This window comes from Scleropages formosus, chromosome 12 (genome assembly GCF_900964775.1).
Source record: "Scleropages formosus chromosome 12, fSclFor1.1, whole genome shotgun sequence".
NCBI classification, from domain to species: Eukaryota; Metazoa; Chordata; class Actinopteri; order Osteoglossiformes; family Osteoglossidae; genus Scleropages; species Scleropages formosus.
This window is the reverse complement of record NC_041817.1, coordinates 6,461,709-6,486,806: the sequence shown is the minus strand read 5'-3', so window position 1 is coordinate 6,486,806 and position 25,098 is coordinate 6,461,709. Positions and strand designations below refer to the sequence as shown.

The 25,098-nt window shown below is 42.1% G+C and overlaps 2 protein-coding genes across 7 annotated transcripts in view; one reads left to right on the top strand and one right to left on the bottom strand.

Annotated features, from left to right (window-relative positions):
- Positions 1-1,977, bottom strand: part of arvcfb (ARVCF delta catenin family member b) — a 159,392-nt gene extending 157,415 nt beyond the window's left edge. For all 6 annotated transcript variants that reach the window (XM_018762494.2, XM_018762500.2, XM_018762501.2 and 3 more), the window contains exons 1-2: positions 1,687-1,977; positions 1,117-1,279 (exon numbers count right to left, since the gene is read on the bottom strand). The gene's annotated coding sequence lies outside the window, so the exon portion shown is untranslated. The remainder of the gene's footprint in view (positions 1-1,116; positions 1,280-1,686) is intronic.
- A 580-nt stretch (positions 1,978-2,557) lies between these two features.
- The window catches only part of tango2 (transport and golgi organization 2 homolog (Drosophila)), a 36,839-nt gene continuing 14,298 nt past the window's right edge, over positions 2,558-25,098 (top strand). Inside the window, exons 1-6 of the mRNA XM_018762556.2 lie at positions 2,558-2,650; positions 9,034-9,177; positions 13,643-13,731; positions 18,291-18,410; positions 20,046-20,160; positions 24,919-24,986. Coding sequence (XP_018618072.1) covers positions 9,122-9,177; positions 13,643-13,731; positions 18,291-18,410; positions 20,046-20,160; positions 24,919-24,986 — 448 coding nt within the window. The 5' untranslated portion in view covers positions 2,558-2,650; positions 9,034-9,121. The remainder of the gene's footprint in view (positions 2,651-9,033; positions 9,178-13,642; positions 13,732-18,290; positions 18,411-20,045; positions 20,161-24,918; positions 24,987-25,098) is intronic.

Here is a 25,098-nt window from a genome sequence, read left to right as displayed (position 1 = left end):
TATTTCATACTCTGTGCCAGACAGAACAGAGTAATCCATCACTGCCATTAGAGTTAGAATCAAATCCTGGTGCCAGGCAACCCTGGGGCACAATCAGATTTCAGTCAGCGTATCTACTGTACTTCGGTTTTGTTCTGTTCGCTTTTAGAACTTTCCTGAAACAACCAACTACTGAATCGTGCATTTTATATCGAAGTATAGGAAAGATGTCAAGACTAAAGAAAATCATGTTATATTCGTATTAGTCACACGTCCTTTCAGCTGAAACAGGTACCGATTGTCTGTACAATTATTTAGCCTTTGGCAAGCGCGTGACTGCAGCAGTGCGCGCGCACGACAATTCCGCCACATTTAATAAATCGTCACGCGCGACGACGAAAACTGTGCTCGATCGAACACACTGGTGACTGGTAGAGTACGGCGGATTTTAAACGTTTTTTTGCAGATTGCTGACAAGGAACGCAGACATACAATTAATACCATCTAGGTGATCGTGTTATTAAGTTATTCAGAGTCAACGACGTGACAATACAGAGAAAGAATTTACTAGATTTAACCATATCCTGTAAAACCTTATATTATTATTATTGTACGGAATCGACCGAAACACGGTGAAACAGTCATGCCTCGGCTGTGTAAACACGCAGTGGGATCGCGCGCACGCTGTGCCTCTGCTCAGTAAACACGAACACGTTCCATGGCATTACCACGGTGTTCCACCCCATCATCACCCCGGTTATCAAACTCTCGTGCTCAGCGTGAAACAAAGACCAACGCCAAGGGCTGCGCGAGACCCGCACTTTGGTGATGAAATTTAAACAGATAAAACCGACGACATGATCATGATGAAACCAAATTCGACCATTTTAATCACATCCCGCTAGTCGCAGAGGAATAAAACGGATGAGGCGCCGTAGTGGAGAGCAACTCCGCCTCGCAAAGCGAGTCCCTCCGTCTCCATGACGATCGCGCGACGCGGAGGCGGCGCGCGGAGCTCCGCGGAGAATCACCGAGCAGTGCGGGCTGCTCCGGCACCGAGACGTCGGGGTTTCTCCACTCAGCCGCGCACAATGAAGCGCCGCACGAGCGCGTGTCGTGCGCGCTCCCGGTTCCTACCGTTGCGCTCGCTTCCCCAGGAGTTGAGAAGAGAGAGGTGTGCGAACTTGTCAGTGGAAACGCCGCACGGCTCTTCCTCGTACACTCACATCCGAACCATCTTGTTCTCACAGAAAAGCAGCACCTTTTTTTCCTGCACACACTGGAACCTGGGCCACTTCTCCTGTGGAAACCGCAGAAAAACAAAAGTGGTTTTTATAAAGCCTCCCAAAATGATCGAAACTTTCAACAAGCTCCTCATGGGAATAACAGCTTGGGTTAATAAGAGCTACGGAAAAAGAAAACACACACACACACACTCTCACACACAAACGTATGGTATGTTGTGGTGTAAAATGACCAAAAAAAATAAATAAATTCCAGTCATGGCATGAGTGCAGTATAATAATCCGGTTCTGATTCTCTCATCACCGATCGAATACCTATTTTATTAGCATGAATAATTTTAAAAATCTGCTCGTGTGGAAAAGCATGCGGAATACCTGTCAAAATGTGAAATGTTTTTTCATCGACAAGAATGCATTAAAAAAAAAAGCGCATCAGCGTAGGGCAAATCTGTTCTCCAGTTACCTTTACAGCTTTGATCCTTGTTTTCAGACCGGGGAATTTATTATATTAACTATCATAGGTGGGTATTGTTTCCATCGTAACTGGCACTGGGCACGATAACAGAAAAAGATGAAAACGTCCAAGGATTTCCCGATTTTAATCCAAAATGCGGAAAAAAAATTACATCGTGAAAAATCGAGAGAGGACCAAAAAAAAAAAAAATGGAGAAACTGATGGCTATATTTTGCCTCTTAGCAATAATCCTACAAACCGCGCCTGTGTGCCGCTTCCCGCTCCACTGCCCCTGTGCGAGGTACCATGGACACACCGACAGAAGCTTTAAAACGCGGTCCGAGTGGGACCCGCCCCCACTACCGCTGCCTTCGAGGAACCAAATTCAACATCGCACTTGGATTGGTCCGTCCCTACTCTCAATCAGCGCGCGCTCAATCGCCATTGGTTTGCAAAGTCTATCAATATTCACATAATCCGAATCGTGTTCGTGCCCGATCTTTCACTCGATTTGAATGGTTATGACGTCGAGTTTCATTGAATTATTGACTATATTAGGAACATCTAGAGTAATATTTCTCAATTATTTATACTCTTTAATATTCTTTAGTATTAAAAAGTGAAAAATACAGATTTGGTGCAAAGGTAATTAAATAAATAAAATGGTATAAAGTGGAAATGTGGCACCTGATGAAGTAACCTAATATAATTTTTATTGTGTATTAGTCAAATATGATTAACATAATAGCAACAGCAAATAATAACAATAATAATAATAGACAAGGAGGCGTATCCGAAAGGACTCCTTCCCGAGTTACCAATCACATCTCTTGTTGCTGGGGCGTTATCAAAACAAGGTTTTACATTCGCAGGCCAATCATATCTCGTCTTGCTGGAGCGACTTCAAAACGAGGTTATAAACTTGAAAGAGCTAGTTTACACAATACATTGATCATTAACATCGTTTGGACCCGTGAGTAACATTAAAATTTACATGTAAACATGAGCTTTTGGCGTGTAGCCATTAGGCTAACTCGCGACCAAAACTGTGTGCAGCTGTGTGGTCAGCTTCTTTAGCAGCAAGTTAGCTTATCTTATGTGTCAGTGCTGTCTTCGGTCGCAGAGAGAGTTGTGCCCTCGCCTCGGTTGGCATCGTTTGCTGAACATAATCATGCGAAACGAAAAAAGATCCTGGATGTTTGAAATTAAGTGTCATTTGTAGTAATGTTGAGTTGGTTGCTTCCAAGCTCGTAAACACTGCAGATGAAAGGTGTCAAGACGCATCGTCGTCTCGGTCGTTGTCCTACTACTAGTCACTGGGATGTGTGTGGCGACAGTCCCCCAGTGCTCAGCACTCCGCCTCTATCGATCCATAGTGATTTATATTAAATCGTTTATTTAGCAAACGCCTTCCCCCAAAGCCACGTACAAATCAGAGTAATTAAAGAAAAGTGCGTTTCAGCAGCGGAGAGAGAGAAACACAAACACGGTGGAAGTGCAGGTCTGATGTCCCCGCTGAAAAGGAGCATGCGTTACATGATATAGCTGAGTCATAGAGTTGGTGCAGAGCAGTGTTTTTTTTTTTTTTTTTTTTTTTAAAAAAAAAAAATGTATAGCAAGTTTGTGAAGTAAGATGGTCCCCGACTTACGAGGGGCCACGTACCAGATGAATCCGTCGTAAGTCGAGAATGCATTGAATACACCTACCGAACATCATCGCTTCTTATCCTTGTTTAAGATGGTCGAGATCAGATTGCGAAAGTCCAAGTTCATATGCTTATCTTGGACTTTCTACAACCAACACTCTACAGTGTTCCGGTTGTATACACTAGCGACTGAGTAGCAGACTGGGAGATGCAGATCTCTGCTGTTGCTGTCACATCCACACCTGCACCTCAACCAGCAGCACCTGACCCCGATTATGTACCTGGCATTAATCGGAGCACTCTGCTATATAAAACACCTCTCAGCCTCTTCTCAGTTGTGGAATCTCATTTAGACAACCATCCCATCTGCTCCAATGATACTCACAGATTCCATGTATTGTTCCCCTTTGCCCTCGGATCCTGTTCTTCGTTCCCTAGCTCCTGACTTTGACTACGGGTCTTCGCTCTCACCCTGATCGCCAAACTGACTCTTTGCTTGTCCCTGACAATGAGAACATCTCCGATCGCTTGGTTTTAAATAAACGATCCTGCACGTGGGTCCAGCCTGCCCCGCGTTTTCTGTTCACTATGACAGCTATCCAGCATCACAAGAGAGTATCTTAATACATATCGATTGCCTAGGGAAAAAAAATCAAAATTAAAAGTACAGTTTCTAGTGAATGTGTATCTCTATCGCACCATCATAAAGTCAAAAAATCATAAGTCAGACCATCGTAACTCGGGGACCATCCGTAAAAAGAACAGGAGAGAACTGTGTCTGAAAGAGATGTTTTGAGATCCTTCTTGAATGTTGAGAGAGATTTGGCAGTTCTGAGGGACAGAGGGAGGGAAGTCATCCCGTGACGCTGGAGCCGAGAACTGAGGATCTCCGTGATTTTCACTTTGGACTTTTGTGTATGGAACTACCAAGCAGGCAGAGGTGAAGGAGCATAGCAGACTGTTTGGAGCAACATGAGTGATCAGGTCTTGTAGATATCAGGGAGGACATCCAGTGATGGTCTTGTTGGCTCTTACCAGAGTGTGGAATTTAGTGCAGGCAGCTACAGAAAGCCAATGAGGAGGGGGGTACATATGAACTCTTTGGCAGCTAAAAGACATTCAGCATCACTCTACCAATAGTAATCTCGTACACGACGTTCCCTATAGGTTTTCTCAATTTACATTTACATTTTTATTTATATTTATTTATTCAGCAGACCCTTTTCTCCAAAGCAACTTTCAATGAACTCTAGTGTTACCAGCTTACACACCAAGGTGACTTACACTGCTAGATACACTACTTGCAATGGGTCACTCATCCATACATCAGTGGAACACACGCTCTCTGTCACTCACACAATATGGGGGAACCTGAACAGCATGTCTTGAGAGTGGGAGGAAACAGGAGCACCCAGAGGAAACACACGCAGACATGGGGAGAACATGCAAACTCCACACTCCATTTATGTTACGTTTTACCAATGTTTACTCCATAGATACATCATGTATTACCATATATTTACTTAGTCTCTACTTTTACTCCATATTCCATGTTTTAATCTGTTTATTCCATATTTACATGAAAATTGTCATGTTTTGCTCAATTTTTTGCACTCATTTAATCTGTTTTAGTGTGCAGTCTTTTCTGTAGTTTGATGTTCAGCAGCATGTTTCCCAGTCAAGGTTGTGCTGAAGGACTGTGGCTTTCAGCTGTGCAGCACTGCGTTGGACGCCCTATGCAGATCTACTCCTTGGTGTACTTCTGTAGTAGAGGAGGGTCTACCTGTACGGGAACTGAAAAGTGTGCATATGTGTAGCACTGGGGCTTAGAACCTGGGTCGAAGATGGCACCTACTGGCCTCATACAATACTGAACTACTTTTACACTGCAGAGTGTCAGACCACTTCAGTGCATAGTTGGCTAATTTGCAATATGTGGTAGAGGAGACTTTCCTGCAGTTCATCTAATCCGGTGTGGTTTTTTGTGGCATTCTTTGTGCGTTGAATTGGCTCTCTGTGAGTCCAAGGAGTGTAATAAACAATGGCATAGATGTTCCATTAAGCAGTTTTGTGTAGTATTGTGAAATTCATCTGGTGTTGGTGCTGTTATGGTGCCGAGTTGTCAGGAAGCACAGATAAAGCAATGCAGCTCTCCTGCTTCCACCCTTGGGGCTAACAAATTTTTTATTTCTTCATCGCATTACACACACACACACACACACATTTTCAGAACCGCTTGTCCCTTACGGGGTCACGGGGAACCGGAGCCTACCCGGTAACACAGGGCGTAAGGCCGGAGGGGGAAGGGGACACACCCAGGACGGGACGCCAGTCCGCCGCAAGGCACCCCAAGCGGGACTTGAACCCCAGACCCACCGGAGAGCAGGACTGCGGTCCAACCCACTGCGCCACCGCACTCCCGATCATCGCATTACATTCATGATTAATTTCCAGAGTGATGAGTACTCTGAGTATTAAAAGTAAAGTGAAATGTTAAGATTAACATGTGTTTTTATGTTCTGTCTTGAGTGGCCAACAGTTTCTCCAGCTGAAGGTCCTACATGCTGTCAAATGCCCTGAACTCAGAGTGTTGGGGATGTTCACATCAGTGTTTGTCCCAGGGCTACCTTGTCACCAATGAAGGCCTTCTCAGTAGTTGCTGCCTTCTGTTGTGCCCTAGTTTTTTGGTGGTGTTCTGTTTGTATCCTATTACAGTACAGTACAGATACAGCTCTGAGCATGTATTTGCATAATTTACATTTATTTATTTCCTTATATTCATTTAGCTGACACTTGTCTCCAATGTGCATTGCAGTGTTAGGCTACTGAGAATAATTTATCCATTTATACAACTGCATACTTTTTCCTGGAACAATTTAGGGTAAGTACCTTGCTCGAAGGTTTGTTAGTTGGGATTCGAACCTGAGCCCTTTGAGCTGTAAGTGCTGTGCTGCCTGCTGCCACATACGTGTCACACATTTGTTTATTTTCGTGTTTCACTGTCTGTTATGGGATATTTGTAATAGGCATGCTTTTATATTAATGTTGTGGTGACAGAGATGCGTTGAAGGTGCTGTTATGGAAGATGAGTTTCATGATGTCGAATATAAACAATGAAATGAACATGTCCTGTTTATTGGAAGTCTCCCTCTTAAACGAGGTGCTTATGTTTTGCATGATGTGAAACCGTTCTAGTGGAAACATTGCATTTTGCTGGAAAGTGGAGGGCTTCTTTAGGACTTTGTCCTTTCCCTTAGTATAATTAAGTCTTATCTTAAAATCAGATTGGCCTACTTGTGCTGCAGGACAGGCTGTCAGAAGTGCCAAAGGACTGATTAACCTCTTTAAGGATGACAGAGCAAAGGTAGAGGACTATAAGAACGTAATATTGGTGTATTTAACAATGGATGGTCAACTTTCAAGGTTGGACATTTATATTTACATTTACATTTATTCATTTAGCAGATGCTTTTGTCCAAAGTGATGTACATCTCAGCAAAAGTACAATTTATGCATTACATTGAAAGAAGGAGACATAGCTGCAGACATGAAAGTCTCAAGCAAACCTAGTTTGTTCCCTGCCACTTGATGCATCGAGGTTCATCATTCAAGTAGGTGCATAAGACACAGGATAGACAAATCCCGATACCCACACCAATTTTTTTCTTAATATTATAAGATACACAAATGAGCAGTACAATACCAGAGTAATGGCTGAATAAAGGTTGTATGTGGGGATGCTTCTGGAGTTACGATGCGTGAACGGTTACGCCATAGGTGATCTGAAGAGATCTTGGGCGAAGTGGATCTGGAAAAGGTGGGTTTCCAGACCCTTCTTGAAAACAGAGTTTCCGCAGTTCTGAGTGACGGGGGAAGGTCATTCCGCCGCATCGGACAAAGAACCTCCGAGCTCCGCCTTTCGTGCGCGGGACCACCAAGCGAATAGAAGTAGATGAGCGAAGGGGCCTGGCTGGGGTGTACCGGTTGATCGAGTCCTGTAAATAGCCGGGAGCAGTTCTCTTGATGCATTTGTACACAGTGACCGGGGTTTTGAATTTGATACGGGCAGCTATAGGAAGCCAGTGCAGAGAGATGAGTAGAGGAGATACATGGGAGCGCTTTGGCAAATCAAACAGAACTTGTGCAGCAGCATTCTGTAGAAGCTCCATAGGTTTGATGGCATTAGCAGGAAGGCCACACAGAAGAGTTGCAGTAGTCCAGACGGGAAGTCACCATGGCCTGGACAAGTAGTTGGGCGGAGTGAGTTGTGAGATAGGGATGGATCCTACGAATATTATGCAGGATGTATCTCCAAGACCGGGTTATGGCTTCGATATGTTGAGAGAATGACAGACTCGTGGATAGTGCCCGGCTGATGGTTCGAATGTCTATTTGAGTTCGGCTCAGCCTATGTGGAGCTTGCTTGTTCTTGTGTTTCCATGGGTTTTTTCTAAGTGCTCTGGTTTCCTCCCACAGTCCAATGACATGTATTTAAAATTAATTAGAGAGGTCAAATTACCTGCATTGTGTACATGTGCGAGTGAATGGATGAATGTGTGATTGCACAGTGATGAACCGGTGTCCGTCACGTGCTGAGCATCTGGGATTGGCTCCGGACCATCTCGCCCTAACAAGCTGACAAGTGGTTTTTTGACAATGGATGGGACAGTTGCCTGAACCAGGGCCAGAGGTCCTAGATTGCATGCGGCGATTGCCACGTTGTTACAGTTGTTCCCCTCTAGAGCATGCAGCATCATTTAACAATGGCACATTATAAATGACCCAGAGCGGAGCCTAATGAATTAGTTTCCTGTAACCCAGATTGCGGTTTGAGTCGGGGCGTTGCAGGGCACTAGAGCGTAAAATCGAATTGGCAGTGAAGTAAATTGTCTGTAAAAATGAGGAAACAAATTGTAAAATGACAATGGACTGTGCTTGATATGAATTTGTTTCTGTCAAAGAATATATTTGAGGTGTTAATAGTTTATATTCAAAGTGTGTCAGTACCTTGTTGCATAGGTTTCTAGTTCTCATTTAATTTGCACGTATATTGCTGCATCACTTTTTTTTTTTTTTTGGAAATATTCTTTGATACCACAGCATTGCCTAAAGAATTTTTTCCTGTCCACTCTTCATCCGTTATAATATGTCCTTTCTGTTTTCTCATATTTTGAGTTCTGGTGTTTGTGCTACTTTTGCCACTAAAGTACCAGTCAACCTTAATTGCAGCCATGGATTTTCAGTTACATCATCTGTCACAGGGATTGATAGAGTTCCCTAATATTAAAACTGTATTTCGAATTTTTTTTTTCTTCTTCCTCTGGTATCTGTGTCTAACAACCTCATTTTAATTTTTGATCCACAGAATGTGATATTAGTCTTCTAAGTAGTGATGCAGTAAGCAGGTGCATAATTACTATTAGACTCAGAGGTGAAAATGACTCTATACGTTAATGAATTTCATTACAATGCTAATCAGGACTGCTGCCTTTATTTAGCAAGGGCCAGCAAGCAAAACTGATGATCTTCTAATACTGCAGGTGTTTTGACTGACTGTCATCAGTGGCCAGCAGTAGACAGTTTGCAGCTGTGTGACTGTGTCCTCAGCTTTTGAACACAACTTGGGATTTAAAGTAAGACAGAGTGATGCCTTCGCCAGGGGGTGGTACTGTCTTGTCTCCTCACTCCAGTCTTTCTCTTTCTCCTGCAGCCTGTCAGCATGTCCCAGTGGAGACAGTGACCACTACCTGTGCCGTGTGAGAAAACATCTGTCTCTGTCTGACCTCCTAAGGTACCTCATGTGCATCATCTTCTTCAAGTTCGACCCCCGTCCTGCATCCAAAAATGCATACAGGCAAGGTTTTTTTTAAAATCTTCCTCTGTCTAATCAGTGTCATTGGGCACTTCTGTGCAAGACACATATAGTAAGCTATTGTAGTAACTTATATATCGAGGGAAAAATCAGATTTTTTTTTTTTTTGGTTTCACACTCAGCTTCTGTTCTGGGCATGGCCATGCATCTAAGAATGGGCAGAATTGTGGGACTGCCCTGCCTCCTCTCATCTTTACACCCACCAAAACCTTACTCCACTTCAGGAGAGATGCTGGAGAGAGTTTAGCGGAGAGTATTCATGTCGGCCCACTTTGCTTCCTCCAAGTAGGGTTATAGAGCCTCACTCAGCTGACCTTTCCCACGGTCTGAGCCATCCCTTCTCTTGCAGGCCCTCAGAGGTCTCAGCTCTCTGAACAACAAGTCAGTGAGCCTGGTAGGAGTCCTCCTTTTGACCAAGACCCACCTCACACTTTATGGGAGACCCGTTCATATTTTGCAGGCCTAATTTGACTTTGCTGCTTTGAGTTGTGTTGCCATTGCTTACTGTAAAACTTGTCTTGAAGGACCCAGTTTCGAATCCAGCCTCTTGCTGTAGTACCCTCAAGCCAAGATCCTTACCCTAAATTGATAAGTAAAAATTACTCAGCTGTATAAGTGAGAAAGTCATTGTAAGTAACGTAATATTTTAAGTCACTTGGAGAAAAACGTCAGCTAGATTAATAAATTATCTAGTAATTTAAATGTATGGTGATTTAATTTTACACACTCTCCTTTGTCAGTGCCAGCTATGTCCTTTCTCCATACAGAAAAAGTAAATACAGAAGCTGTTTGAAGAAGAATACAGACATTGTACAGTTTACATTAATCTTTTTAGCTGATGATATTTTTTTTTTTTCTCTGTCTGCTACTTATTTTTACCCACAGCTTATTTTTCACAGCTGGGTTGGTTTAGCATAATGTCCATCAATATGATTTCCAGTTATTAATAAGCATTCAAGAAGCATTTTGACTGTTCACACAAAGGTTGGACTGTAAACTGGAGTGACACAGTATTAATTTTGGTTTGGTAACATGGAGAGGTCTCTTGGCCTTGCTGTGTCTGTGGCCTCTCTGCATTAACCTTGCCATGCCCTGCTGTACCCACCAGCCTAATTATTTTTCTCCTACCGCTCAGGAAGCTGCTCTCTATTTAGTCATTAGCATTGCATCATTTTGCTGGAGGTCACCGACTTTACAGCAACGCGTATAATCGGAAACTGCCGTTTATCCGTTAGCCTTTATGTCACATTTGACCCCTGTAAGGGGATTAGTTTAGTGGTATTTTTAAAACTTGCACCCAGTTCTGCAAGATTAATGGGGGCTGTGCCTCAATGTGGCCAAAATGCCCGAGAAGGCCTGAGCCCACTGTGGTCACGTCTCTTCCCTCTTCCACCTCGCATTAGTACCTTTCTGCCATGGGAACAGTTGAGCATAGGCCTTCCTTTCTCCCCTTTTTTGTCTGTTTTAGAACATGTTGTCTGCAGTCCCATGTCTTGCACAGGGTGGTAGGTACTTGCTCATCTAGATGTTTGAGATTCTTCAAAGGAGGGGGGGCCAAGCCGGTAGGGGGATGAGACATCATCTTCTGTCAGCTGGAGGAGTAGGGATTTCCTCAGCTGTAGTCCTGTTTCCCAAAGGGATTTTAGTGTCATCCATCGGTGCGTGTGTTATTCTCTGGGCATTGGCTCCTGGACTGCAGGACCGATGGGAGTGCTGATAGAAGCTCTGTTTTGTTCTTCCTGGGGGTCTGCGGCACTCGCCAAATGATTTGTATCGATCCCGAGAACGTGCTGACAAACGCCCTCAGGTGTCCATTGTAACTGGCCAGTCCATGGTCAGCCGATGGTCTCTGCTGTCTATGGAGTTGGGTCACCCAACACTGTTTTGAAGAACAATTACCTTCAGAATGATGAATAGGAATTATTATTTTTAAATGTTATAATTTAGCTGACACGTTTCCAAAGCAACTTGGGATGTGATGTCTGTATACTAAACTACTTAGAATTATCCCCTCATTTATAGAGCTAGGTAAATTTTACTGCATCAGTTCAGGGTAAATACCTTGCTAAAGGGTATCACAACAGGAGGTGGGATTCAAACCTGGGCCACTCGATTGCAAGGTTTCCAGTGTGCCACCTATAGGCCTCCTTTAAGGAAGGACTTGTGTTGTAAAAACCATAACCAGATCTTATGGTGACAGTGAGGTCACACTGTTGCCAAGGACTCCAGCTGTTTGCAGACTCAGATGGGATTGATTTTCTTACCTTAACCACCTGTCCTTCTGTACAGTGTGGATGGAGTTACACCAGCCCTCTGGCCCCTGTTGTGCACCGCTGTAGGACATGATATAGTACAGAAGGCGACATTCGGGAAGCCTGTCCTAGCACCAGCGACGCAGACTTGCTGTCTCAGCGCAGTCCTCTGGCATGCTCAAGCACCTGTGGAGCCACAGGGTTGGGCCTTCCACGCCTGGGGGTGTGGTGATTCATGAGGAAGCTGATTCACAGTAGTCAAACGTTTACTGGAAGCCACTAAGTCATGCACCATTGCCACACTAAATAAGTGACAGTTGTGCAGTGCTAGTAAAAGTCTGTGGAGATTAACGTCAGGAGGCACAGCAGTGTGCGCTGTGGCGCCCAGATCTCCTCGGGCCTCAGAGCAGCGTGGGAACTTCTCAGCACTTCTGTATTCCCCAAAGACCACACTGGAATCCAGCTATGCATAGTTTTTTTCTTTTTTGTGGTATTGCTCTCTTCTTTCACGTTTTTTTCCAAAATGATTTATTGGAACATTTAGATTACGTCCTTTTCCTATGCCTTAGCCTTTAAATTTTTCTAATACAATTCATCCTCACATGACCGGACTAATTGCGGGAGGGGGGGTCTCGGTAATGCTGTTGTCCGGTCATACCCAAACTCTTATTCTTTTTTTTTTATTATTATTTTTAAAAATCTTTTCAAATAGTGGAATATATATTAACTGATTAAATTCACCCAATATCATACCATTAGGGAGAAAAAGTATTCATGATCTTAGTCGAAATGAGACTAGTGCAAAGAATGTAATTTCTTCTAGTTTTGCATTTCAAAAAAATATTGAAAAGTATTGTTTTGAGAGTTGACAGTTGTATGCTTGATAATCACTAACTTTTGGGGGTTTTTTCCCGCAGTTGGGTTTCTTACTGATTAACCAGCCACTCAAGAGAAAATTACTAATTATCACAATGACATGTTTGAAGATGGCATGGTGCTTGAGACTTCCTTCCTAAATCCTCATTAATAATACATTTTTTTAAATGTTTTTAAAAATATTTTCTGCAAGTAAATCACTTCACAGTTTTGTTCCACTTTGCGGATCTTTTTTTTTTTTTTTTTTTTTTTTTTTTAAATTGTGAGAATGCTGGAAAATACATTTAAAAAAAAAAATATTGTGAAGCACTGAACTGTCTGATTATTCCAGTATGGAGTCAGCCAAGGCCAGGTCACGCATGGATTAATCATGTATGTATTATTTTTTGGGTGCTTTTCAACAAACTGATGTGCCCAGTCAACCTGTCAGTTCAGCCAGACAAGGGCTATGGTGTTGTTTCAACATTCATCAATATTTCTGTACTTTGCATATGAAACTGGAGCTGCGGTGCTTTGCACAGGAAGAACAGGGGGTCCATTATTGCACTGTGGCACACCCGTAGACATAAGGATCTGACAGAACGTGACAGGCTCGGGGGTTGTGTGATGAGCCACTGGCATCGTCAATCAGACTGCAGCCATCAGCCAGTTCATTGTCATAATGAATGCTTCAGAAAGGACTGGAACAGACTGCGGGGGGAAGGGTCTGGGGAGCTCTCTGCCACCCACAATCCTGCCTGAGGGGGCAGAGCATTCAGTGTGTGACTGTTGAGTGCTGAGGTACCTCACATCTGCAGGACCTTAAGTCTGGTTTCATCCTGCCGTGATGGAGGGGGAGATTTACAGAAACTGAATGTCTATACCATGTGTGTCAGATGCCAATCTCCACACATTTTACATTTACTGAATGTAAAGTTCTAAAAGCTTGGAAGGATCTGTGTGTGTGTGTGTGTGTGTGTGTGTGACAGCTTTATGGCTGTGCTCTTTTCTCAGCAAGTGTGTGAAAAGCAGACAGTGAATATGCAGGCTATGGGTGGACTTTCCCAAGGCTTCCTTCCCTTACCTCTCCAGAGTAAGATGAGTGTGTTTGGATGAGGGTCTGTGTAGTGTAATAGTTTGAGAGGCTGCTTCATCACATGCATGAGCATCAATGGGAAGTGATCGGAAGTTGCAGGAGGCGACCGGCAAGAGAAATTAAGCAATTGCTCTCCTTCCCGGGCTCATTCCTCACCACTTTCTAGGTTGTCACCATCCATTGTGCCTTCATGGGCAGCAATGAGGACCCCATTTTTTTTCCCTTTCCCCTCCCTGTCTTTCAGGCTTATTTTGGCTGCCAACAGAGATGAGCTGTACAACAGGCCATCGAAGTGTGCTGACTTCTGGGGCAATGGCAACGAGATCCTCAGCGGTAAGTGTGTACAGCACAACTCTGTATTGCTTCATTTATGTCTGCTTTATTTTGTCGCGTAAGAGAACCTCAATTCTGTTCTCTTTACATGTTGTTGGCTAAGGTGGCGCCATTTTCATCGTTAAAAGGTTTCGTATTTGTGCAGACCTTTAAAAGAACCAACGTCACAACAGATTAATTTGCCGCCTGGATTCCTTTCACATGTTGATGGCCAGAGAAAGCGTAGGTTGCAGAGTCCATTGGTACCACTCTCATGGGAGAGTGCTAAGAAGTCACTGGAGTGCAACGCTCAGCCTTGTAGGCGAAGCTGTTCAGTATGAGAAGTACAGTGCCTCCTGCCGTGTGCTGGCAACCACGCAGCTGCACTGTGCGCCATCACTCACGCACAGGAGTAGCCCTGGATCAGGGTCAAAAAACAAGGCTGCATTATATTTCAGCTCTCAGGTTTCTTTGTCTCCATTTGGTCTTTGGAGCTGGTATTCACTTTTTTGTTGTTTATTTTGTTGGCACACACAATAAATAATAATGTGATAGCACAAACATGGCCCTGTATGGAGCTTTGACTGCACTTCCTCTTTCCCTATTAAATACTTCTCATTTCTAACTTTATTTCTGTTATATTTGGTAATTTTTATGTATGTACTAAAGATTTTTGAAATTATGCTGCTGAAGTGGGAGAAATGATGATTTACTGCCGTGGAAGCTAAGCTTGAAGTTGCACCTAGGCCGTTTAACAAAACGACCTCATGCTGATGGCACGATAAATGCTCTTGTGTTGAAGTTTCACTTTTCGACACGGGCCGGTTCTCCAGTCACAGGTCGCTGGAGAAGGTGAAGGTAAATTTGTTTCTAATTGACTGATGCTCCCCGTTCTCACTCTGTCACACGCTGTGTAGAAAGCAATTGGCTCTTTGCTGCCGCATGAGAAAATGTATGGGTGCCAGCTCCTCTTCATCCTCTTGTTCCCCCAGTAATGTAAGCGCAAGGCTAAATGGGCAGGGGGCATGTCTAACGGATGGCTGGTGTTATTTACTGTGGCAGGAATGAATGACTATCCTGTCGATGCGGCAGCACCAAAAGCTGCGTGGCGGCCTGCGAGAGTCAAGCAGCATTGCGTGGAATGAGGACACTTTGTAGCAGCAGCAAAAGTGTATTTTTAGAAACCTTGATCTATTAATATTAACCAGTTTGAAACTGATAATCTGAATCAAAAAGGTAACCAACCCTGACTCAGACCTCACTAATTGGTGCTTAGTTAGTACCATAGTGGTTAGAGCTGCTGCCTTTGGACCCAGAAATCACAGGTTTGATTCCAGCCTTCAACTGTAGTACCCTTGAGCAAAGTACTTACCCTAAGTTGTTTCAGTAAAAATTACCCAGCTGTATAAATGGGTACAAAATTCTAGGTAACAATGTTGTAAGTTGCCTTGGAGAAAAGCGTCAGGTAAAAGAGTAAATGTAACTGAAATGTGTGAATACACACAGTTACACTTTTTAAAGTTTTACACAAGTAAAAAGATTTGTTAATTTATACAATGTTAATTTTGACTTTATGGGCTTTAGTTATGTTTAGACTTTTGCAAAGTTTTATTAAAAACAATACAGGCTTTGAATGAAACAAAGCCTTTGATAATTAAACTGCACAGTTTATACTGTGATGACAAGAAAAACGGTTCTGAATGTAAAAGTACGGTATATTTAACATAATGCCCTCCCAGAAATAGGGTTCTTGTATCTTGACCTCACCAGAACAGTAATGCATAAGGTCCATTTTCCAGGTCTCACTATGCCTTATACTATAGACATTGTAAGGAGGACATGTGTCCCTATTTCTAAGCAAGTCTAATTTTTGTATAACTTCTCAGTACTATTGCTAATGTTTTTGGGCCCCAATAGATGACCATTTATTTTGCCACTGCCTTGTACTATTCTGTGTTTGGATAAATACTTTGAGCCCAAAGGAAATTGCAGTACTTTGAAAAAATGTTTTAGTTATGGTGGTGTGCAATAATAAATGAACATTTCAATCAATATTTTAGGGACAAAGGTGCATGGGCAGCCTCTTCACAATTAAGCTGTCAGCAAAAATGATCCTTTGCACCAGCACAATTGAGCTGAGGATGCAACAGTTGCCTTTATTTCTGTGTTTCATACTATTGTGTTTTCTTTCACTGCATCTCTGGATACATCTCAAATGTTAAGCGAAATACACTCAAAAGCCACAATATGATTTCTGGTAGCTTGCTTTTAATGTCTGTACTCATGGCCATGAATGACAGTGTATGAATTATTTACATCCCTGGTTAATGATGCCTCCTTGGACAGCACTGCTGTTGCAGACGTACACAGATAGCATCTCACTAATGTCATTAGGCTGTGTAATCAGAAGCTGTTGACTCTCCACCAGTCCAAATACATCATGTAATGTACATAAGCCTGATTATAATAGATTAATGACAGTAAAAAAAAACAAAAAAAAACATGTGTGCCATAATTGAGTTGTGATAGCTAACTGCAGAGATGCTTAATTCCAAATATGTGCCTGTACCAGCCTCTGGAGAGTTAGTTGTGTCCCATCTATCTGAAGACCAAATTGGCCTTCTGCCAAGCTGGGCCTAGCATGATGCATCTGATATCTTCATTATGCCCCCCATTCTGTGATGGGCAGTTCAGTGAATTCTGACAAGTGGTTTGGGGGTTGGCGGAGGGGTAATGCAGTTTGTCCGCTTTTGGATCCAGGGCCATCTGGTAATGTTGTAGTTCTCTGATGCTTACAGCCACCCAACCCACCAGTGTGTGCAGGGAGGGTCATTGGGTCTCCATGATTATATCCTGGAACCAGGCAGTGCAACTCATGAGTGGTACTGATCAGCAGCCCTTCAGTGCCTTCATAGCAGTTTCACTGACAGTCCTTCAACTGTTGCAGTTTTTCAAGGTTGTCTTTTTTTAATGTTTGTTTTTCTCCAGTTAGGCTATAAACCTGGTGAATCATTAATGAAGGCAAAGAAAACAATCTTTTTTGTATTTTTCGTGTTTAGCAAATGTTTTGTTCTGATTATGTGTTGTGGTATTATTTACTTTATTTTGGTGGTTGTTTATATGTTAGCTGCTTATTTCTAGAACACCAGATACTGTTACCCTTGTTGGAACGATGATTTTAGTTTAGCAGTTAACCAAGGCAGACCGAGGTAATGTCTAGCACACTCGGTGCACTTCATGCTGGATCCTGCTGGTAATTATAGGAAAAAGAGCAAACATGGAACATCTTCAAATTTGAAGAAAACGTAATTCTTTTCAGAACAAAACAAGTAGCCTATTAGTAATCATCACTTACTTTTTCTCAGTGTCTTTGCTGTCTTTTGCACATTATTGATTAAAAGACACAACACTGCAAAGCGACAAAAAGTCCTGGACATCAAATCGCAGTACTGGCCTTGCACCACTGATCATGGCTTCTTTTTTTTTTTTAATGGAGGCAAAACTGCTCCTAGGGTGATGAAATATTTTCAGAAAAAAAGTCTGCCTTTTTGAAACAGTTGAGTGCTCTGTGAAATGACACTTCCAATTTTGATATGAGAGATTTACCCCTGCACTGCTGCTTTTGAAGTTGAATTGGAAGATGGTGTGATCACAATGTTTGGCTCTATGCTGCCTTTTCTTAAAGAAAAAGCCCTTTGACAGGTCCATGGTTATATTACTGTTGGTTTTTTGGAAAGTGCGTAGAACTTCTGCTTTTCTTGGGTGCTTTTCTTAAGATCCACCCTGAGTGTTTAGAAAAACACAGAATTATAATGAAATCCTTAAAGAAATGACTGATAAAGCATACAGTCAGGACTTCTCATCCAATTCGTCTTTCCAAGATGTTCCCAGGTTTTAAACACGGACATTTGGGCTGCCATTTTTGGTTTGTACATTGATGCAAGAGGAAGTGGGTTGTGGTTCCTGAGCCAGCTTTCTGAAACGAGCACTTAAGCACTTGTGCTGTTTGATAAATGGTAGGTTTTTTAGTTGTTATATTGACATCGACATTTATTCATTTAGAAGACACTTTTCTTCAAAGTGGCACACATCCGAGAACAATATAAACAGTGCATTACAACAGGAGGAGAGATTTGGATACATACACGTAATTCCTGAATACAGTCAGTTTTGAAATACCACCATATAAACCAGTATACGTTACACGAGTATCAGTAAATGATTGTATTAAAGATGACAACCACTTGCATGTTTGAGTGCTTACAAGATCATGATAGAAGTGAGTATGAAAAAGATGAGTTCTGAATCCTTTCTTGAAAGTTGAGAGGGATTCAGCAGTTCTGCATGAGGGAGGAAAGTCATTCCACGACATCGGAGCTATAACTGGAATCCTTTATGCTTTTGATTTTGGACCGTTTGTGTATGGGACCACAAAGCATGCAGAGGTGGAGGAGTATAGCCATCTAGTTGGGGCGACGCAAACATTGAATGCTGCTTTAATTATACTTTTCATTGTCATTTTTCAGGTGTTCAGTGCGATATGTGAGGCAGGGTTGTAATGGACATGTGCTATCTGACAGGGCTTGACCTTGAGGAGGGTAAAGAAGGCGGCTCATGGCTGGGAATCAGCAAGAGGGGCAAATTGGCTGCATTGACCAACTACCTGGATGCAAAGCCCAGTGCAGATGCACAGGGCAGAGGTAAGAGGAGAAAGATGTAACAGAACTGTACATTAACTATCAGCAAAGCTAGCAATACAGTAGAGTTTATTAATATATAGTGCGCTCTTGACAGCAGACTGAGTGCTTTCATAGATTACAGATAGAAGAAATAAATCAAGCACACATGACTGACCAACACATGTCACACAAATCTGCAAGATTTAAAATGATAAATACACGAATGATTAGTCAATGCCCATGTACTTTAAGGTGGCAGGGTGATGATTACGTGTTGATGAAGTGTCTAGCCAGCAGCAAAGATGAAGAAAACAGAAAGTTCCAGATTGACATTAAAAAGGCGAAGATAGACGTGTGGGGGGCTACGGTCAATCAAAACAAAATTGGAATGACCTAGGCCAGCTTGCTGCACACCCCCTGAATGATGTTGATGATGAAACTGTCAGTAATATTAATATACATTCTAAAGATATTTTGTATTTTTTCCTTTTGGAAAACAGTGCTCTTTATATTATCATTTTTCCTTCATTTTATTCTTAGTATTTGTAATAATGAGCATAAAGTGAACTAATGTTGTTCATATTAGTTCTTCTATACTGCATACCTTGGAACCTCTGCATAAAACTTACAAAGCATTCACCAGCAATAGATTAATACAAAAATAATGACAAATATTTTCTTTCAGACAGTCAGTGCAATTTTGAAATGCCATTTGTTGCTGACGTTTTAAAGGAATTTTCTGTTTCTTAGAGACTATAAACATAGACACTGGAATACAAAACTAAAATGGCAAGAGATTTAGCATGTTGCTGGCTGGCTGTGAAAGACTGAGTCAGCACTTGTCTCATTTTTTTTTTTGTAATACCTCCACCCTCACTCCCCTCAAAAAACGTTATCCTTCAGTTAATCTATTTATCCTCTTATTCAGGGGTCTCTGATCTGGGACCTGGCAGGCTAGTGTGTATACTGTGAGGAATATCTGAAGTACTGAGAGGGATGGCTAAATTAGTTCAATTAGGGAAGTAATTAATTAAATCGAGTGCTTAGGTGATTAGGTAGAATTAAAACGTACACACACACACACACACACACACACACACTCACCCACCTACCATGATCATAAACGAGGTCTGTTCTCATAGGTAGCATCGCAGGCAATATTATCACTGCACATTAACATAATATTGTAAGTTTCCCCTCACCAGTTCCTAAGTAACCCAGAAATCTGTTCATTTAAAATGCCTCGGGAATAAAGCATGAGGAAATGAAGTGATTAGTTTCAGTGCAAGGGGAAAGGATGTCAAAGGCTTAAGACTGATCACAGTCTTTAAAAAATGTGCCCCGATAATTCCTAATGCCTTTGCTCTAATGGCTGTAATGATTTAGTATGCTGATTACAGAGCACCATTGATTGGAACACGTACATGGATGATGGGTGCACTTGGTTGGATTGAGGTCATGGGTGGGGGGCTAGATGGTTTGGAGCGCTCTACTTTTTTTTTTTTTTTTTTTTTTCCCCCTCCATTTCTTAATGCATCACTTTTTGCCCCAAGCATGTTTTAAGCTTATACATTTTAAGATGAACAGTACTTTTTACTGGGGGGGATGTAGTTGTTTAGCTGTACTTACCATTTCCGTATAACTTTTTCCATCTAGGTTTTTTGGTGTCGAACTTCTTGACCGATAACGTGGACAGCTACTCCTATTTGAAGAAGGTGTCCACCGAGGGCCATCTCTATAATGGCTTCAACCTGATCACTGCAGAGTTCAAGTGAGTGATTGATAGGCCCAGATGACTGAACTGAAAAGACATACCTTTCATTTAACACAATATGACAGAGAACGGTAGGCGTCACACCAGAGAAGCATTTGTCTGATGGAAAAGAGTGCAAACTGAAGGAAGAGCTCACTCACGTATCTTGGATCCCATTGTGTAGACATGTGACCGATGTTTACCTCATACCCTTGGTACTCTACATTTGATTGGCTTCCTGTGTTCAAGGGCCTTAGAATGGTTTCTTCTCTTGCTTTCTTGAAACCAGTTTACAGAATATACTGGGTCCGTGTGTTACGAACATTCGAGTCAGGAATTCTCATAGATGCAAACATTGTTCTGTTCGTTTTATTTTAATGTTTTTTCTTTGTCTACTATGAAAAATCTATGGAAAATTGTTGCAGATCAAATGTGAGCTCCATTTTTCTACATCCACCTAGTAGCTGGCAGTGAAACGTCGTTGTCTCACGTTTGTGAGCATCAGTGACCAACAGCATGAGAGACAGGACATGTTTATGGCATAAATTGGTCAACAGCTGGGAGAAACTGAGTTACAAACAGATTTCTGGTCCAAGTTGTGTTCATAAGTTTAGGACCCAGTGTATACAACTTGCTTTGTTTCTTTTGGCTTTAGCAAATGTCTATCATGTTTAGTTCCCTACAGCTTAAACCACAACATCTCATTGTACGACCTGGCATTAAGTAGAGATTCATTTTTTAACCGTCTTTTTCTAAGATGTGTATTTCCAGACTGCTTTGTAATAGGCACTTTGCGTTTGAAACCCTTTGGTAGTCAAGCTGTCATGAGGTGCATTTTCTCTCCTATATCTCTTGTGGCTCTTTTGAATCTTTGATGATCTCCCAGGTCCTGATAATTCATCTATCCGACCAACCAAGAATCATGATTGCGTTTCTTGATTGGAATTTGAAGTTAAGCAAATGTTGCCTTTAGCAAATGTCTATCATGTAGTTTCCTACAGCTTAAACTACAGCATGGCATTGTATGACATGGCGTTAAGTAGGGGTTCACTTTTTTTCACAGTCAAAAGTATTATATGGATTAAGCTGCTGTAACTGAACAGTGTTGATGGCATGGCTCTAAACCAGTGCTCTCACTGGTTCTAAGATAACAACAAGGTTAGAGTAGGTGTTATTTTACTGTTTTTCTGTAGGGTGAGGCATTAGATCCCTGTAGTGAATACCTGGGTTTTTCATCTATGTCCAAGTTGCTTTGTGTTGAGAAGCACTGGTGAAAACAGCACTGCTCTTCCACGCCTACAGAAGTTCTTCCACCTGCTGTAGATTTCCAGCATGTCTGCCAGGCCAACCTCTGTGGGATACGCTCTGCTAGTCAGTCTCTTCAGAAATGTAAATGACCTTGTTAAGGCTGGAAATTATGACCGTGAGTGCTGAGCCGCCAAACGAGTAGACATGTGGCACATTCAGGCGAGACGTCAGTGAAAGAAAGCAATCTGGTTTTATCTGGTGATGTATGTCTTGGCCAGGGCTGCTATCTAGAGCTGAAATCTCTCAATTTCTCCCCGGCTTCCGGGCGCCCTGGGCATCGCCATTCTAGAGGAGAGATGTATGGATGTTGATGGATAGGAGTTGTCCTAATGCAATAAGAGATAAAAATGGCGGCTGTCACTGTAATTTATATGTTTACCTTTTTAATAAACAACCTCATTATTGAGCTATTAGTTTACCCTCTGCACACTGCAACACAAAATGATGGGTGAGGACATGACAAAGGAAATATCGGGGCTATTCTATTTCAGATCAATAGTTTCATCTTGTAAATGGAGGGGAATTTTACATCGCAATTAGAGGACTCTTTATGTGGAACCGATAGGACAAGAATGACGATGTGTTGATAATGTAAGGGGAAGATGCTGTGTTTCATGTCTTCGGACTGAGATATCCAAGAAGTGCAAGTTTAAATTGCAGAACAAATTTATTATCTAGGGTAGCATTCAGTTTTTGCTCAGCATCCTGCCTTAATTACTGTAATTGCAGTTTTTCAAATAACAAACAATAATGAAAAATAGTTCACAGAATACTTAAATGTTTTTGGTCCAAATGCATTGATAAAAATGATAATCAAACTCGAAGGATTTGCACCCCATCACTGATCACTTCTCACTACTTAATTAAAAGTGCTGTTTTCTCACCTCGGGCCACTTATTGGTCCTCCTCACAAGAGGTGGAAAACTGCAAGTCTGGTGGGCACGTATCCTTATTGGTTTTGGTTCCAGTGTGTTAGAATGAGCTCCATCTCTCCCTCAGAACTGCTGAATCTCTTAACATTCAAAAAGAGTCTCAAAAGGCCTTTCTTAGAGACTCATTTTTCTTCTGATGTACTTCCAGCTCCGCAAGTTTGGATCACACCATCCGTCACAACCATCTTTGTATTTCCTATCAGACTCAGTTCTATAGGCAGGTGCTTATGTGATATGCATTTGGGAAAAATAGTGAAATCTGGCAAACTGGTGGTTTAGAGAAAAACATTTGCAAAATGAAAACATGTAAATGAAATACTGCATTGATCAGAAGGATGTAAGGGAATGGGTTTGACTGACTGGTGCATGTACGAAGCCTTTTTGGAACTATTTTTCTTGATCTCAGATATCTGAGCGTCATTCCTTACCAGAAATAATGTTACACTTTGCATTCCCTAGAATGTTGGTCTTTTTGATCAGCCAAACCACTCTTGCTTACACTTGAACACATCTACACTATTGCAGCTCTTTGAATAGCCTTGGGTCTTCATCGGTCTGCACACACCATGTCCTTCACAGCTTGAAGATGCTGTACAAAGTCTAATAGTGCATTAAAAATCAGAGGTGTTGCAGCATTCATGTAAATGTACGCTTATATTTTCATTTCAGACCCCAGGAACTCAAGTAGAATGCTGTATACAAGAAACATTATAAAAAGTTCAAGGCATTTCATATGTGTATGAACAAGCAGAAGGAAGAAGGGTGTTTTTTAGATGGATGGAGGGTTAAAGATTTAAATGGAAGGGGAGCTATGTGAATGGATTGGCAAATGGATGGATAGGTGGACTGATACAAAGGTAGGTAAATAATCCTGATGGAAATGTTGTAGCTTCTCTTTTTCTTCTCTCTGTATCATTGGATCTTACTTCTGACTCTGAACAGTTGAACCCCACAAGCAGCCCTTGCTGTGGTTTTCGTGGTCAGAGTCCACCTATCACAATACAGCAAAACAGAAGCAGAGTGAAAAGTTGATGAGCCAATCCCTCTATAAAGAATGGAGAAAAGAGTTCCCCTGAAAGTTGATTGAAAGTTCAGCATACTTTTAGCCGAACGAGTGACTTCCTATTTATGCTTTAAAAAATGTTCTGGTTCATGCAAAGTGTAGCACTGATGTTTATTGTTAGTATTGCCAGCAGACCTCATTCAGGAGTTTGTCCCTGACCTGTTTAGTGATGCGTGCCCCAGGATGTTTACACACAAGGGGAACTGCATTCACAGTGGGCATGTATCCTTTACTCCCTTCCCTTAATTGCTTACTGTGGCATAAACAAATATACAGGCCTGGACAGGCACATTTGTTCCTAATTAATTTGTGAGAATAAACATTTACAGAAGGTAGAACTTTTTTTTTCTTTTTTTTTTTTTTAAAAAAAATCCACATTTAATCCAAACTCCTCTTCTGCTGCAAGTTATTTGTAGAATGTATTTACTAATATGTTTCAGGCAACAAAGATCAGGTCCCTGTATTGACCCCACAGCAGGTTGTAACAGAATTTAAATTTAACAAGTATTTACTATAATTTTTGCCTTTGATTCCAGACAGAGCAAACTGCTTCGTACTGACACCAAGTTGACCCATCTCTCAGGATCATAATTGGCTGTGGTTTACTGGTTCTGTCAGATTCCAGTCAGGGCTTTTCTGCTGGTGGTGACAAGTGTCTCTTGGATAGCATTCTCTGCTTCCTGTGGGGTACCTGGGCGGCACGGTGACACGGCGAGTAACGCTGCTGCCTCACAGCGCCTGGGTGGTGTGAGAGAATGTGGGTTCAATCCTTGCTCAGTCTGGTGTTTGCATGTTCTCTCTGTGTCTGCGTGGGTTTCCTCCGGGTGCTCTGCTTTCCTCCCAGAGACATGCTGTTCAGGTTCCCCCATAGTGTGTGTGTGTGTGTGTGTGTGTGTGTGTGTGTGTTTGTTCGTGTTCCACTGATGTATGTATGGATGAGTGACCCATTTTAAGTAGTGTATCTAGCAGTGTAAATCACTTCAGTGAATAAGGTGTGTGGGCTAGTAACGTTACGTAGTATCCATTGTAAGTCGCTTTGGAGAGAAGTGTCTGATAAATAAATAAATGTAAATGTACCTTGGGTGCTGGTACTGCAGCTGGAAGTGGGATTTGAGCTTGCAACTTTTGCATTCAAAGGTAGCTGCTCTGACCACTATGCTACCAGCTGCTCCACTACTTATGCCACTGGTGCCCAAAGTGCAAGATCCAGTGCTTCTCTGCTCTGTGCTCACAGTTCTTGCCAGCCTTTATATCAATGCTGTGTTGAGGCTTTCAGCAGGACAACGGCCAAGGCACACACACCACCTTTGGGTCATGGAAGAAACCTGTGAGAGTGTCAGCTTGTTTGGAAATTGTGTTGAAATACCAATGCACACATACACAGAAATCTCTAATATGGGCAGAAATATGGTAAAGAATGTGATAAACTGCCACCACTCCTGGCTTCATCCCCATTTTGATTCCTTTGTTCAGGTCCAAAGGAGACACAGTGTGTTACTATGGAAACAAAGGGAATGCAGAGCCTGTCATCTTGAAACCAGGTTTGTTCCTTTTTCCAATTACTGGTTCATTAAGTGTGTGTGTGTGTGTGTGTGTGTGTGTGTGTGTGTGTGTGTGTGTGTGTGTGTGTGTGTGTGTGTGTGTGTGTGAGAG